Source organism: Plecotus auritus, assembly GCF_963455305.1.
Source record: "Plecotus auritus genome assembly, chromosome: 6".
Lineage (NCBI taxonomy): Eukaryota > Metazoa > Chordata > Mammalia > Chiroptera > Vespertilionidae > Plecotus > Plecotus auritus.
Genome location: NC_137773.1, coordinates 7,102,239 through 7,118,996, shown reverse-complemented (window position 1 = coordinate 7,118,996; position 16,758 = coordinate 7,102,239). Strand labels below are relative to the sequence as shown.

The following is a 16,758-nucleotide window of genomic DNA, read 5'->3' as shown; positions in this document are numbered from 1 at the left end:
CACCTGCTTGCTCAACAGCTGCTACGTTGCAGACCTTAGAATCCCAGGTCTGTCTTTGGCCTTTGCACGTGTGGTTCCCTGGGCCCTAACAGTGATCACCCCAGAGAGCTGCATGGCCGGTTTGGGGCTCTCTGCTTAAAGGTCATTTTTATAGAGAGAAGCCTTCCTCGATGACCCTGTGAAATAGGAGCTCCTGTCACTCTCCTTCCTACGTGGCTTTCTTTTTCTCCAAAGCACAGTCCTGTATATAGACACAGGTGTTGACTTACCTGTCCTTCCACCACGTGAATCTGAGCGCCATGAGCCCAGGGACGTTGCTTTGTCCACCACCATACACTCGGTGCCTGGAGCAGAGGCCAAGGCGATGGCATGTGTATCCGTACTTCACAGGCGCAGACTGAACACGTGAGCGGCTAAGCACCTGGGGCCAAGGCCCATGCTCTTAACCAGCATTAGCCAGGCCCTTCGAACAACAGGTGCCACTGTTTCTTTTCCCCCAGGAGGCCATTCAGATGTTGGGATTCCAGATTCCTGAGCTGGAGTTCAAATGCAGACACCCACCCCCCACCCCCAAAGAAACCACACGTAGAGCATGAGTTCCAGCTCATTTGGCATTTTCTCAGCTGCTAGTCTTCATTCTCTTCCTCTAGCAGGGGTCCTCAAACTTTTTAAACAGGGGCCAGTTCACTGTCCCTCAGACCGTTAGAGGGCCGGACTATAGTTTAAAAAAAAACTATGAACAAATTCCTATGCGCACTGCGGGCCCGGGACGAGTCGGCTGCTAAGCAGGACAGGCAGCAGCACCCAGTGGTCCGGATCAATGTCCTCGGCGGGCCGCATGTGGCCCACGGGCCGTAGTTTGAGGACCCCTGCAAATGGAGCAGGTACCAGGGAGACAGCTGATGGGGAGGAAGAAAAAGACCTTCCCAGGGCCTGGCTCAGTTCAGCTGCAGGTGGACTTCTTACCTGCCATTCACATGTAGCCACAGTGCCGTGGCCCCCGGTGCCTAGGGCGATAGCCCAGGAAGACTTTCTGAAACCCCAGGGAAAGTCACGCCCTGTGTGCAGGGTGGGGGGAGATGTCCCCGCAGGCTCCTTGCAGCTCACAGCCTATGACACAGAACGGCAGCAGGACTTTTTATCAAGCGACAGTTGGACTTCGCGTGTGCATTCTGCCTTGCAGTTTTGCTTCTAAGAGGTACTGCGGTCAAATTGTGTGGATTGTGGACATTCCTTTATGGCATCTCTGAGGACTACTTCCTTCATGAAGAAGGGCACTCCTCACACTCCTCCCCTATCCTGATCGGAGCGCACAGGCTCTCACCTGCTCTGCAGGGTGGAAGCTGATACGGAGCAGCTGACTCCAGTGGGGGCACCTGGAGCAGGAGGCAGCCAGAGGCAGGAGAGAGCCCGGCCGCGCGCGCTGCCAACTCCGCCCGACTTGTCCGTGATGCGCCAGGTCACTGAGAGGCTGCCTGCAAACTCTCCCCTCGGTGCCCAGCAGCGGCTTCCTGCTCCCGTGGGCAGTTAGTTCCCCCAGCTCCCGACCAAGGCACACAAAAATTGGTCTATTAGATTGAGCAGGAAGGAGAAGGCAGGAGAGCCAGCCGGGAAGCTGCGGAACGGCGTGTTTTGGATTAGCAGTCCCCTCCCTTCTGACTGGAGTATTAATTGCTACATTGCCACTGCCTGTAAGAAAGACAGCCAGCAACGCCTGGGAGAGCTCCAGCTCCCCTCCCAGCTCCGCTCCGTTGCACGCTCCTCCTCGGTTCCCTGGGAGCGCCCTGTGCCCTGGCAGCGCTGGCCCAGCCCTGGCATCCCCAGGTCCTCCTGTGGGTAGGACTTGAGTGGAGGGAAGGACAGCGGAAGGGAGCAGACGGCGTGCCCTGCAGGCTCTCTGGATGCAGAAGCCGGGCTCCCTGCAGAGGCAGCTGTGCTGTTCGAGGAGCTCCCGGGGTGCCTCCCTCTCTCAGGGCTCGCCCAGGCAGGCTCCAGGTGCCAGGGGCACGCAGAGCGGAAGCCTTCCCTTCTGGGCATTGACAGCAGAGCCTGCCTTCCTGCTGCCACCATGAGCGGCTGCTCCAAAAGATGCAAGCTTGGGTTCGTGAAATTTGCCCAGACCATCTTGAAGCTCATCACCGGGACCCTCAGCAAAGGTAGGAAGCCTGGCCTGGACCCTCCTTTTCTGTCTCGATGGGACCTGGCTGCTTGGGGTGCCTCGGTGTGGCCGGTGTGGCCGTTCTGGTGTGCTTGGGTCCCGAGGAGGCTGAGAGGAACCGTTGGCTGGGATTTGGGGTTGCTGACAGCCTGGGTCCTGGCCTGGGCAGGCGGGCACCCCGCCAGGGAGCTCAGCTGGCTCTAATTGTCTGGAACTTTGGAAATAGGTTTGGTGGTGTGTGGCTAATTGGTTACAGTCGGGCAGAGGGAGTGAGCCCTTCCCGGAGCCCTGGAAACTGCTTAGCGTGACTAGAGTTTCAAGAAGTTATCTGCAGAGTGTTGTGTCTTGTTGATAAGAGAGACTGGTGCGGTGGGCTGTAACTGAGAACGGAGATGCTGGAGGGCCAGCAGGAGGCAGCACTGGGCACCGTCCTCCGTGCCCTGGTGGGAGGGATCCATGGCTCTGGGCTTGATGTACTGAGCTTTCTCGCACGGGGTTCCAGTGTGCTGCATTTCGGGGCCTTTGGTCATCCGTCTGCCCTCTTGGACCCCTGTCCCTCCGCATCACCGCCTGCGTGGATGTCTGTCCTCTCTGCTTCTCTAAGAACTGGGGTGGCAGCCAGTCCCCAGGTTTACCTCCCCGGCAGCCCAGAAAGGGTGGTCGGGGCCTAAAGCCAGGACTGTGTGTCTGTGACTCAGCCCCCGAGGCAGAGGGGAGGCTGTCTTCTCAGGGGCCGTCCCTGCTTCTGGAGCCCCATCTGACACCCTGACCAGGGAGGGTGAGGCACTCGGGGACACTCTGGCAAACTTTCTGGAGAGAATATTTAAAGGGACAGCAGCAGCATGATGTGGCTTTGCTGGGTGAAAAAAAAATGTCTTTAAATATTTACACCTGATTCAGGAGATGAGGTTTTGGGGGAGATGCATTGGAAGCAGTAGGCAGGAGATTCAGGGATTTTAAAACTTGATCAGGATTTTTAAACTTGAAGGTTTTAAAACAGGCCGTGTGTGGCAGCTCTAATAATGACATGGCTCCGGTCCCCAGCTGCCTCGTGCGTCTGGCCTGCTGCAAATTGAGAGGCGGGTGTGTGTGTGTGGTAGGGAGAGATGGGGAGATTTTGCTATCTACTTTCTCAGGCCCTTTCATCGCTCCTGTTCTGTCCCCACTGCACTCCTCCAGGGGCCCAGGTGGACTGCACTCCCCAGGCTGAGGCCGGAGTGGGATGGACTGAAGTGAGGAGGAGGGTGCAGAGGGCCTGGGAGATTGCACAAAGTCCCGCCAATCAATCCTCTGAGACAAACTGAGGGTCCACCACCCCGCCCCGCATCTCTGGTATCAGGATCTCAGGAGTGTGGGGTGACGGGCGCATCTTATGGCAGTCTTTGCTTCCCAGAAGTGCAGCAGAAAGAGCTTGGGTCGGAGTTTAAAAACCTAGCTCTCAATGCTGACTATGCTCCCTGGGCAAGCCCCAGCCTCTGTGAGCCTGCTTCCTGGTGTGTAAGATGTGTCATTACCTTCAGCCTGTCTACTCCCAGCACTGTCTTGCAGGGGTCCTCAAACTACGGCCCACGGGCCACATGCGGCCCACCGAGGACATTTATCCGGCCCGCCGGGTGCCGCTGCCTGTCCTGCTTAGCAGCCGACTCGTCCCAGGCCCGCAGTGCGCATAGGAATTTGTTCATAGTTTTTTAAAAAAATATATAGTCCGGCCCTCCAACGGTCTGAGGGACAGTGAACTGGCCCCCTGTTTAAAAAGTTTGAGCACCCCTGGTGAGGATCCAGGAAGATGAGACGGGGGTTCCTTTACAGAGTGTGTTGCAGTGACCACATATCAGGGTGTGGTCAGGGACTGAGATGGGCCTGGGTCTGGGGAGGGTGCCCCATGCCATCCCCCGCCACAGGGCCAAGGTCAGAAGCTCCTTAATTTAGCTGCAGGTGGGTCTGCACACTCCAGGCAGCGGCAGAGGGGGAAAGATCACAGAGGGACGTTCTGCAGCAGGAGGGGTGAGTGTGAGAAAGTGAGTCCATCAGAGAGAGTGCTTGCAAAGGGGCCTGGGTGTGTGTGTGTGTGTGTGTGTGTGTGTGTGTGTGTGTGTGAGAGTGTGTGAGTGTGTGAGTGTGTTGAGTGTGTGTCTGAGAAAGAGGGGACTAGAGATGGAGAGAGGATGGATGGCTATCTGAATTCAAGAGCATGAAGGTGCTATCTTCTGCCTGCCATCATTGGCTCGGTGTTTATTTATTACCTACTCCGTTGCACACTCGTCACTATGGATGAATAAGATGCAAGCCCTTGCCCTGGTCGGTTTATCTCAGTGGATAGAGCATCAGCCCACAGACTGAAGGAATTCGGGTACAATTCCAGTCAAGGGCACGTACCTCCGTTGCAGGGTCAATTCCCAGCCCCGTGTAGGAGGCAGCCAGTCTCTCATTTAGATGTTTCTCTATCTCTCCCCCTTCCTTCCACTCTCTCTAAAAATACCTTCAGAAGAGGATTAACAAACAAACACACAAAAAGGATGCAAGCCCTCCATCAAGAAATGGGTATTCAGGTGGGGGCACTGTCGGAGGACACAGATACCACCTGGACATGATGCTGATGGAGGCCTGGGGGCCACGGGGCCAGGGAAGAGCAGCCTGGGGCAGAGCTGAGATGAGCAGGGGGCAGGGCTGGGCAGATGGAAGGACTGTCGGCCTCCGCAGAGAAACCAGCCAGCAGGTCAGGACAGCCCCTCTCTCCTCTCGGAATCCCAGACACTACGATCCGTGTCGTATGGAAAGTTCTCCATGGGAACTTGCGCTGGGGACGTGGCCTTTCCCTGACCTGCCTCAGTCCTGAGTTTCCTGTGGCTGAGGCTCGGGGAAGTGGCCCACGGCAGGTGCCAGGACAGGATCGTGTCTCCTAGCCCCACGCAGAGCACCAAGAGTTTACACAGCCTGGCTGTGTGCCAGGCATGCCCTGGGAGCTGGTGTACTGCCCAACCCAGGTGTTTGCTAAATATTTGCTAAATAAATGGCTGTGGGAGCAGGGCCAGGCCTGGAGCAGGTGAGGGGGAAAAGATCTGTCTAACGTATAGACCAGCCCTCGGTGGATTTAGGTTAGGCCCTGTGTGGGCATATTACATTTGCTTAATGATTTGGGGATTCAATTGTGTTTTTGCTTATTCATTATTCATTGCACTGAGTCCTACAATTGCAGTAATCCAGTCCTTAGAAGGAGTTTCTTTGTCCCTCTCAGGATTGAGGAGCATAAAGGTACTATAGGACCAGGTGCCTCCTGGTGGTCTCGGGACCACGTATTGTTTCTTAGCTGCCTTAGGAACACCTGGGGAGCAGGGGGAGCCCAAAACCCCTTCCCTGCCCTTCCTGTCCCTGAAATTGGCTTCCCCCACTTGATGCCAGCAATCCCCTTTCCTGTTGGTCCAAGCTGCTGGCCCAGGATCCTCATCGGTGCCCTTTTCAAAGATGAACTGATCAGGCTCTTCTGCTCACACCCCCACCCTTGACCTTGACCTTTTCCTTTAGGAACATGGTTGGGAAAGGCCGTCTTCCCCACTGGACTTAGCGCTGCATGCGCTTTGCACACCACTGTAGCCAGAATTTCCCGTCTAGTGCCCGGCCCAGAGTGGGCGCTTCAGCAGCCACGTAGAATGAACAGAGCAGCACCGCCTGGCACAGATGCCAGCCAGGGCCCTGAGATGAGCTTGAAGTCGGAGCTTTCTAGGACACGCCATGCAGGCCCCTGTCCCAGCAGCTCAGCAAACGTGCTCTGCGTCTGGCCACGTGCAGCCCGAGGGTGAGCCTCCGCCGGACCATTCATTCAGAAGTGTGCCTGAGTGTGCTTCCCGGCACCCCCACTCTGCCCCTTCAGCTCTCCGCTGATTTGTCTTGCATGCTGGACGTCTCCAAATTTAAAGAAGGAGTTTCTCTTGCATTAAAAAAAAAAAAAGTTTGCAAACCAGCAATGCAGGGGCAAGGACAATTGGTGCCGGCACAGTGGCTGGGACGCCTCGTGCTGGGCCCCTTGCCTGTCCGCACTATCACGTGGAATCGCAACGCCCTCCTACAGGGTTAACGCGGCTCCCTGCATGGCCAGTGCTCGGCAGATGTTCTTTGGTGCTGCAGTTAATAGCTGATCCTCTCAGGGCTGTGAGCGCCGTGGGCCTGGGTTCCTCACTCACTGCTGTTTTCTCCAGCACCGGGCACAGACTCCGAGAGGCGTCTCTAGTTTCTAGAACATTCCCTGCTTCCCCTCTCCTGCACTTGCTTTCCTAAGGCCCTACCCAGTGCTGAGATGACATTTGCACCATTCCCCACACCTGGCTCCCCACCCCACCCCCAGCGTAGCCAAAGCCCAGCTCCTGACTTGGATGCGCAGTTAAACTAAGGTCTGGGAAACGCGCCTCTTCTTGTGCAACCAGCTCTCCTCCTATCCCCCCCGTCACAGAGCCCCCAGGGCTGTGGGGTGTGCGGCCTGTATTCCGGCCAGGCAGATTCCTGCCCATATCCTTCTGCACTTTGGAAACCCATCCGTCACCCCTGGCAGAGTTGGCGGAGCCAAAACAAGGAAGGAGGAATCCAGTCCAGGAGAGCTTGTAGCATCATCCTGGCCACCCACGTGGCTGCAGCGTGGGGAGGTGGTGTGGGAGCCAGCCTTATGAGATTTATCTCCAGGACAATGCCCTGGAGCCCCACTCTCCCCTCCCACCCAGGCCCCGGTTGTTTCTCTCTGTGTGAGTCAGGATCTCGGCTTCAGACCCATCTGAGACATGCTATTCCTCTTGCTTCCTCCTCAGCTGCTCTTCAGGATCCTCAAGAAACTGACTTTGAACTTGGGGACGGGCTCTGCCTTTGGGCAGGTTGGGCTGAGTCCCAACTCTGCCTGGTGTCTCCCAGCTGTGTGAGCTTGGGGAAGTTACACAATCTCCTCAAGCCAGGGTTCCTCGCTTTTAATTGGAGATAATAATATTACCAACTGCACGAGGTTGTTTTTACTTTAATGAGGATAATACAGGGAACAGGCTGGCAGCCATCTGGTGACCTTGCACTTGGCAAGGAGCTGAGGGTGAGGCCCGCCTTAAACATTGTGCCCTCATCACCTCTCTCCTCTCACCCCAGTCCTGACCCTGGAAGTAGGCACTGTAATCACCGTATTAACAGAGGAGGGAGCTGAGCTTTAGTTAAGCCAGGGGACCCAGCAAGTCCTGCCGTGGCTGAGACCAGGTGCACGCCTCCGCACGCCACGGGGCTGTGGAGATGGCCCTGCAGGCGCTGCTCCCCGCCTCGGCACCAGCAGAGACTGCTCCAGTTTCCCCCTCACTTTGTAGGGGGGTTTGTCAAGAGCTGTTGCATCAGCTGAGTCACTTCAGGGCAGCCACCTGTCCTGCGAGGGGCTGGGGCAAATTCCATAATGTGGTGTGGCCTGGGGAAAGGAATAAACTTTCCTTTTTAAGACAGCCACGTGCTTGCTCTTCCAGCTCACATAGGTGCGCCCGGCCGGGCACCTGCCGGATGCTGAGTGTGTTCTGCACCCACGAGGGACCCTCTCCTCCCACCCCCTTCTAATAGGGAAAGTGTGAGAAGGGGTTTTGTCAGTGGGGAAACAAATACACAAGGTTCTGGGTGCCAGGAAGCCTGGGAGTGAACTGACTGTTTATTAGAATTCTCTGGCAAAGCAACGGCCCTGTCACTGGGGACCCGGGGACCTGTGAACTGGGACAGTGCCCCCACCTTAGGAGAATGCCACCCGTCCCAGGAGAAGGGTGCACTTTCCTCTGGAGGGAGAGGCGAGAGTCTCCACCATCGCAGGTCACGGCTGGCTCGCTGTCCTGGCAGTGCAGGCGAGCCCCGGGGTCACGTTAGGACAGCCCCAGTGCCTGGTGGCTGCCTGGACGTCTGCGTGCTCCTGCCTTATCGTAGGCAGAAATCTCCATCACCGCGGCCGGTCCACGCCTGCCTCTGCATCCAACGCCAGCGCCGCCAGGGAGCGTGCTTGTTGGCTCTCAGTGCCGAGCAGCCCTGATTCCGGCCTGCAGGTCTCTTATCCTGGAGCCTCTGTAGCAGGCCCATCGCTCCCTCACCCATTCCGTCTGCACCCCAGCTCTCTAGGGCCCCCGTAGTCCCATGGCCAAGAGGACGGAGGAAGGTGAGACCTCCCCCACCTGCCCAGGCTGTCCTCCCTGGGGCCACTGGGCCTCTCCTCCAGATGACCCCGATACCAGGCAGGAATAATTTGTTCAGGGCTGCTTATCCGGCAGCGCTGCGCAGACATCCTATTAACTTCAGGACCACGGGGGAGCGGCGAGTGTGTCCCAAATTAAAAGGCTGGAAATGGGCTCCTCTGGCAGGAGGGAGGGCACCGTGGACTGCGGCACCGAGACACGGGGTGGAGTGGACCACGCCAGGTCTTAGTCAGCCTTCAGAGGCCCGGAGGCGCCTGACCATGCCAGTGTGACCCTCAGAATCCTAAGAGGGACAGAACCTTGCCTCGGTCACCCCTCTTACAAGGTCCCGCGTCCCTGAGAGCTGTTGATTCCTGAGTGTGGAGGTGGTTGTGTGAAGTAGGCAGGGAAGGCAGCAGATAAAGACACAGGGAGCCAGACAGCCCTGGGTTCGAATCCTGCCACGTGCCGGCAGGATCACCTGGGACAAACCATGTCCCACCTTGTGTCTGTGGCCCCTTCTGGAAAACGGGGCCAGTAATTCCCACCACACAGGGCCACCAGCAGACTGAGGGAGACGGTGCCTGTGACACTCACAGTGCCCCACACATACCAACTCCCCATCGAAATCAAGTTCCCACCCTTCTCGTCTTCTCACATGCCTGAACCTTGGACTGGCCACCAGGAGGAAGCAGGCAGAGCTGAGGAAGCAGGCTCTGGGTCAAGCCCCCTCCCAGCCCTTCTCTGGAAGCCCCATTCCTCCAGTTTCCCCACCTCAGTCACTCTCAGCTACAAGTCCTGAAACTGAGGCCTTGGCAACTGCAGGGACCACCCTTTATGTTTCGTGGTTTGTGTGTTTATTGGCCATCCTCCAACCCCCATGAGAACGTGAGCTCTGCATAAGCACTCGTTGCGTGGGGCTTGGTTTTGGTGCCTCCAGCACCCAATGGGTGTTGAATAAATGACGACTGGAGGCTCTGCCTGCCCAGCACCATCTGGTCATGTGACTGGAATCCCTTTTTGAGGCCTGGTCTTTGCCAAGCTAGTTCGGAGGCCTCCCACTCCCCATTTCCCTGTTCTGAAGTTCTGTGCTGGAGTTGGACAGAAGCGACCAGCCGGCATGACCTTGATGAGACGGGTGATCAGTGCAAACAAGACCAAGGGCCTGCCCCCCTGGGCAGCTCGGTTGGTTGAGCTCCGTCCTGTACACCAAAAATGTTATGGGTCCAGTGATCTGTCAGGGCACATACTTAGGTTGCGGGTTTGATCACCAGTTAGGAAGTGTATGGGAGGCAACCGATCAATGTTTCTCTCTGTCTCCCTTCCTTTAAAATCAATATGTATGATTTAATTAAAACACAAAACAAAATAAAACAAGGGCTTGTTCCTCTTGCTCTCCATGGGTAGCAGGCCCACCTGCCCATCCACTACAGTGGCCAGTGGCCATCTGCACCCCAGCCTGAAGGACGGGGGAGCATGCAGGCTCTGGGTCCCCCCAGAAGGACAGAGAGCTGGGGAGAGGATCTTTTGGGGAGACAAAGCAGAGATTCAGTAACTGCACAGGCTTCCTGGGTCAGGTGGTTAGAAAGGGAAGCCAGGACTCCAGGAAAAGACGTGAGGGAAGGGGGTCACCACCACCAGTGACCACCCCCCTCCTCACAGATCCCCAGTCTGGAGGCAGAAGAAGGCTTTCTTTCCATTGGGGTGAAGGTGGCAGGGCCATGAGCACAAAGCCAGCCCTGGTCCTCTCTGGGCGGAGCCATCCCATTTCCATTTCATGTTCTTCGTGCTACGAAAGCAGCAGCTTTAGAACCGGGGCCCGAGTTGAACTCCAAGTCCTCACATCTGCTCACGGAGCAAGTGGCTTTCTTCTTTGGGCCTCAGTTTCTTCATCTCTTAAATGAGGGAGTTGCTGATTTCAGAGTTCCCTTCCAGCATCGGGATTATAACATGCAGTAACAATCATTGCAACACTACCCACAGCCCCAGCTCATGGCTCCGCTCATTGCTCCAAGCACTGTGCCCGTGCGGCCATTGAATGCGCACAGGGACCCTGGAAGGCGGAGAGCTCTCGTTAACCCCATTGACAGGTGGGAAAACCTGAGCCTCCCAAAGGGATGGGCCTGGCCCCGAGCCACACAGCCAGCAAGGGACAGACCAGAACTGGGAGCCGGGCTGTCAGTCTGCAAGTTCCAGCTTTACCCTCCCCATTACTCTCTCCATTTCTGAAACTCAGATCCAGGATAGTAAGCCATGAAGACCAACGGATTCTTTCCCCTTTTGGTTAAAAGGCGACATGCTGGTTTCAGAAATCCAGGTCTCCGTTCCGCCTGAAGCAGCACAATTCTGGAGAATTCCCCTGAGACCTGAGTGCACGCCCCCCCACCCTGAGTCTACGCCCCAATCCATTCTCCACAGGTCACCCTTTCCAGTCAAACAAAACATATGGAGAACTGGCCCGCCAGCCAGGAGTGCAGGAGGGAAGGAAAAGACGCACCGGCGGCGTGCCCAGTGTGATGTCAGGCTGGCCAATTCTCACTTCTTGCTAGGACTGGGCAGGAATCAGGGAGGACGATGTGAATTGGAGGCCGTGTCTGAGAGGCTGAGGTTAGCCTACTCCAATTTTCTGTCTGTAATCTTTTGATTAACCCTGGGCCAGTTTGGGTGGCATTTTTGAAACCATCTGCACTTGGCAGGCAGCGCCAAGCCCAGGCTTGCTGCTCGCTATCTGCAAACGTCAGCTGGGAGCCTGCTGTCACTTGGAGTTGGGACGCTCCTAAGCTACGAGGCATATTGGACTGCAGAATGCTCCTGGCATCCTGGTGCTGACTAACCCTTCCCGTGCCGCGCCAGTCCAGAAACGCGGCCTGCTGTTCCATAATGAACAGGAACCGTAGGACGAATAATAGTTGCCAATATTCATTGAGGGCTATTGATTTGCTGGGGCTTTGCAAGGATCCCGACCTGCAATCCAGCCCTTGCCCTATGAGTTGCCTACTCTTACGATTCCTACCCTGAGGCCAGGAGAGGTTGAATAACTAGCCCGAGGTCACAAAGTCAAGGAACATTCTCACAGTCAAATCCCACAGGACCATCAACATCTGTTATGGACTGAATTCTGTCCCCTGTCCCCCAACTCACCCCTGATGTGACTGTATTTGGAGATAAGACCTTAAAGAGGTGATTAAGGTTAAGTGAGGTCATAGAGTAGGGCACAGATCCCATGGGACCGGTGTCCTTAGAGGAAGAGGAAGGGCCTTGGTCAGTTTGGCTCAAAGGATAGAGCGCCAGCCCTTGGACTGAAGAGTCTCAGGTTTGATTCTGGTCAAGGTCAAGGGCATGTACCTCGGTTGCAGGCTCAATCCCCAGCCCAGTCAGGGTGCATGTGAGAGGCAACCAATCGATGTGTCTCTCTCCCTCCCTTTCACTCTCTTAAAGTCAATGGAAAAATATCCTCAAGTGAGAATTAACAAAACAAAAAAGAAGAGGAAGAAGAGGAAGGGACACCAGGAGAGCACACACACGGAGAAAAGGCCAAGTGGGGACACGGCAAGAAGAGAGAGGCCTGACCAGAAACCGACTCTGCCAGCACCTTGACCTTGGACTTACAGCCCTCGAATCATGAGAAAATAAATGTATGTTGTTTTAAGTCACCGGTCTGGGGTATTTTGTCATGGCAGCCCTAGGAAAGTAATCGACCCCGCAGAAATCTAAGCAGATCACCAGCATGCACACAAAGACTTTTATTCATGGGTGTCCGTCATGGACTTTCGTTACAATAATGAAAAACTGGAGACTGTCTCTAAACGTCAGTGGGAACATAGCAGATGAATAAACTTTGGTTCACCTAACCGAGGAATAGTATTAAAGCTTTTAAAAATGATTCTGAGGACAGCTTAATGGCATGCAGAAATACTACTGACAGAACAGTAGGTGGAAAAGCAGGAAACAAGTGTTTGTAACAATGAGGTTCCCACCTGTGAGTAGGTGTGTGCATAGAAAAGCAAAATAGAAAAGAAATAAACTGAAATATTAGCATGGAGTCAAGACAGTCTCTTCAATAAATGGTGTTGGGAAAATTGGACAGATACATGCAAAAAAATGAAACTAGATCACCAACTTACACCATACACAAAAATAAACTCAAAATGGATACAGGACTTAAACATAAGACGGGAAACCATAAAAATACTAGAGGAATCCACAGGCAGCAAAATCTCAGACATATGCCAAAAGAACTTCTTCACTGATACTGCCCCTAGGACAATGGAAGCCAAAGAGAAAATAAACAAATGGGACTACATCAAAATAAAAAGCTTTTGCACAGCAAAAGAAACCATCAACAAAACAACAAGAAACCCCACTGTATGGGAGAACATATTTGCAAATGTTATCACTGATAAAGGTTTAATCTCCAACACCAACAGGCAGCTTATACAACTTAATAAAAGGAAGATAAATAATCCAATAAAAAAATGGGCAACGGACCTAAATAGAATCTTTTCAAAAGAAGACAGAAGGAAGGCCAAGAGACACATGAAAACATAAAGTCACTAATTATCTGAGAGATGCAAATCAAAATGACAATGTGGTACCATCTCACACCTGTCAGAATGGCAACCATCAACAAATCAGACGACAAGTGCTGGCGAGGATGCGGAGAAAAAGGAACCCTCGTGCACTGCTGGTGGGAATGCAGACTGGTGTAGCCACTCTGGAGAACAGTGTGAAGTTTCCTCAAAAAACTAAAAATGGAACTCCCATTTGACCCAGTAATCCCACTTCTAGGAATATATCCCAAGAAACTAGAAACACCAATCAGAAAGGATATATGTACCCCTATGTTCATAGCAGCACAATTTGCAATAGCTAAGACTTGGAAACAGCCTAGGTGCCCGTCAGCAGATGACTGGATTAGAAAACTATGGTACATCTACACAATGGAATACTATGCTGCCATAAAAAAGAAGGAATTATTACCATTTGTAGGCACCTGGATGGAATTAGAGAACATTATGCTAAGTGAAATAAGCCAGTCAATGAAAGAAAAATACCACATGATCTCACTCATTTGTGGATAATAAAAAACATTATAAACTGATGAACAAAAAGATAGATACAGAGGCAGTAAAGCATCAAACAGACTGTCAAATTACTGCGGGAAGGTTAGGGAGAGGTGGGGGAAATAAGAGATCAACCCAAAGGACTTATATACATGCATATAAGAGTAACCAACAGATGCAAAACACTGGGGGGTGAGGGCATGTATGGGAGTGGGGTGGGGGGGGGCAAAGGTAAGATATGTACACATATAATACCTTAATAAAAATATATGTATATATAAAAGCATGGTTTTGAGGTTAAGGGTTATTTTTTGTCTGCATGGACTGCACTAACCATGTATAGTTCGTCATTCACTGAATTCGCAGCGTCAGTGGTTTAATTCTTCTCAGTGCTGTCAGTAAGAGCTGTGCTTTCCCTGTCACTATATCACAGCCTGTCCTTTCCGTGTCAGTGCACACCCGGACTGCTAGGCCTGGTTCTCGCCGCCTGCCACCCACAGTCCCAGCCCAGGTCCTGCCTGTCTCCCCCGCCTGCGTGCACACTCTCCACCAGCCAAACTGGTGTCCACGTGGCTTCTAATCCAGCCTCGTGTTTGAAGTCCCTGAACCTAACCCTCCAGTGGTTCAGAAACATACACACGCACACACATGCACACACACATGCACTCATGTATGCACACCTGCATGCACACACATGCACAGGCATAGGCTGTGCTATGAAATGACCTTAGTTCAAATGCCAGTTCTACAGCCTATGAATTGGGCACTAATGACCTTGGACAAATTGCTTACCTTCTTGGTCTCAGCTTTTTCATCAATAAAATGGGATAAGGAAAATCATAATGTATTTCTTCCCTGCAGCTGTCTGGAGGGTGAAATGAATGTGTGTGAAGGGCTTGGTGAAGAGTCTGGCACACCTGCGATCACTGTGATCTATCAACATAGTTAGTGTGAAACAGGAAAATCCAATTCTTAGCCATGAGGTTACTTATACTAGGCTCCACCCCCTAAGCTACTCAGCCCTGGATGACTGAGTAGAGTGCTGTGACACGGGGAGCTTTTGCTCACTTATTCTCTCTGCCACTGGCCTGGGAGCAGCCAGAGTGCAGTGCCGGGTCCCACCAGCGTCCATGTCTCCAGGGCCTAGCACAGAGAAGGCAACCAGTAAGCACACAAAACCCAAAATGAGAAACTTAAAGGGTTCAAGGGGAGCTTTAAAGAAAGTTCTCATCAGCCCTAGCGAGTTTGGCTCAGTGGATAGAGCGTCGGCCTGCAAGCCGAAGGGTCCCAGATTTGATTCTGTTCAAGGGCACGTACCTCGGTTGCAGGCTCCTCCCTGGCCTGGGCCCTGGCCGGGGCTTGTGCAGGCGGCAACCAATCGATGTGTTTCTCTCACATGGATGTTTCTCTCTGTCTTTCCCTTTCTCCTCCACTCTCTAAAAATCAATGGAACAATATCCTTGGGTGAGGATTAAAAATAAGAAGGAAGTTCTCATCAGAGACAAGCTCATAATTTTGCTGATGCAGCCACTCTGTTCCATGGGCTTCCTGAGATGAGGCATCACCTTGATGGATTAGCGGTGGATAAAGGCATCCTGCAGTCGGCATTGACATGCAATTTAATTTCCAATCAAGCCTGATTTCTGGGCCGAGGGACCTGCCTGCCTCATGCTGGGAGGGTCATTCCGACCAGACAGACCTATTGTCCCTGACGATGGTTCTCCTAGGAAGGGCACTCTGAAGGAAACTGGTCCTTTGACCCTTGGCTGGTTCAGCCAGTTGGGGATGTGGCCCCTGTGGCAGCTCCTGCTTTCCCTCAGCAACTAAGTTTACCCAAGTAGATTCGAGAAAGTTCACATCGAAGTCTAACCGTCTGTCTGCGGCAGGAATTGTTTGAGAGGGAATCCAGCTAAAAATGGATTGAGAGGGAGAGAGGCCAGATGGTCAGTGAGGCTCACAAGAAAGAGAAGTGGGAAGTTGCTAGAGAGAAAAAGGGGCGGTAGGACGTTGTCTGAGCCCAAACGGGGAAGAATCGGGATGATCCGAGGAAGGAGACACGTTTGCTCAGGAAGAACGAACATTCGGGGTGCATCTTTAAGTACCAGACACTGAGCTGCTTGCTTCACATGCCTTATAGCAGTAGTCGGCAAACTGCGGCTCGCGAGCCACATGCGGCTCTTTGGCCCCTTGAGTGTGGCTCTTCCACAAAATACCACGGCCTGGGCAAGTCTATTTTGAAGAAGTGGCGTTAGAAGAAGTTCACGTTTAAAAACTTTGGCTCTCAAAAGAAATTTCAATCATTGTACTGTTGATATTTGGCTCTGTTGACTAATGAGTTTGCCGACCGCTGGTTTAGGGTCATAAGTATAAGGTCATACTCAGCTGAAACTTACCTCCCCAAACATGCAAGAACAAGAAAAAAGCATCTAAAACATGTCCTGGGAATGACAGTCACTGATGGCTGAGTCAGTGTGGGGCAAATGGTCCGATGGCGGGACGACCAAATCCCGCTTCTGTGGGTTTCTGTCTGGGCTCACGCAGCAGTGGCAGCTGAGAACTGGGCATCATGGCCCAGCGCGGCTGAGAGGCTCAAGGGGGTCAGAAGCCCCTCAGGGAGCTCTGGCCGCTCCCGATCGATGAGCTCTGGCCTCAGGGAATTTCAACCCCAGGGGTTGGAAAGAAACAACCGAGGGCCTACAACACGGTGGTTAAAGACACATGGATATAGATGTTGTCAGAAATAGGACTTGTGCGGTCAACAGAGTCATAGAAAAATTAGAGATCAAGAAGGTGTCACCTGGCCCAGTTTTTATTAATGAGAGTGTGAGACCATCCCAAAGCTGCGTATAAATGAGCTTGCCGTCAACGCCTGGACAAATTCTAGAGCTGTTAAACCAGGGGGTTGGGAGCACTTGGAAAAGCAAGCCGGGGCCCCTGAGGAAAGGCATGTCAGACCAGCTCTGTTCTGTCCTGCTTTTTAATAGGGACCATTTCGGGGACTGCCGTGGCCGTGGCCGTGGCGTGCCTGAGTTCCCGTGGGTGTTCCGTGGCTGTGGGCTGCGTGATCATGGAGTCAGGCACACGGAGCTGGCGCGTGTCCCTGTCTGCCTTGGCAGTGCCCAGATTAGAACCTTCACAGGGCTTTTGCGGACACGTATGTTTGGGCTTCACCCACATCTGCTGACTCTTCAGAGGGAGCCACCTGGGAGCCTGGGCCCTGTGGGAAGGTACATGGAGGCGTGCAACGGGCTCTCAGCACTAACCTCGCCCCGCTTGGCATCTTCCATGTTTGATGTGGGGCAGAGACAAGGGTGGGAAGCACAGTGGTTAGAGAGTAGAGTCTGAAGCTACGCTATCCAGGTATGGATCCTGCTATTTA

General features: G+C 53.5%; 1 protein-coding gene across 2 annotated transcripts in view; it reads left to right on the top strand.

Moving 5' to 3' along the window:
- The first annotated feature begins 1,283 nt into the window (after window positions 1-1,283).
- KCNIP1 (potassium voltage-gated channel interacting protein 1) overlaps window positions 1,284-16,758 on the top strand; it is a 265,584-nt gene continuing 250,109 nt past the window's right edge. Inside the window, exon 1 of one of the 2 annotated variants that reach the window (XM_080673172.1) lies at window positions 1,284-2,156. In XM_080673172.1, coding sequence (XP_080529298.1) covers window positions 2,069-2,156 — 88 coding nt within the window. In that variant the 5' untranslated portion in view covers window positions 1,284-2,068. The remainder of the gene's footprint in view (window positions 2,157-16,758) is intronic. The other variant, XM_080673176.1, reaches the window with a different exon arrangement.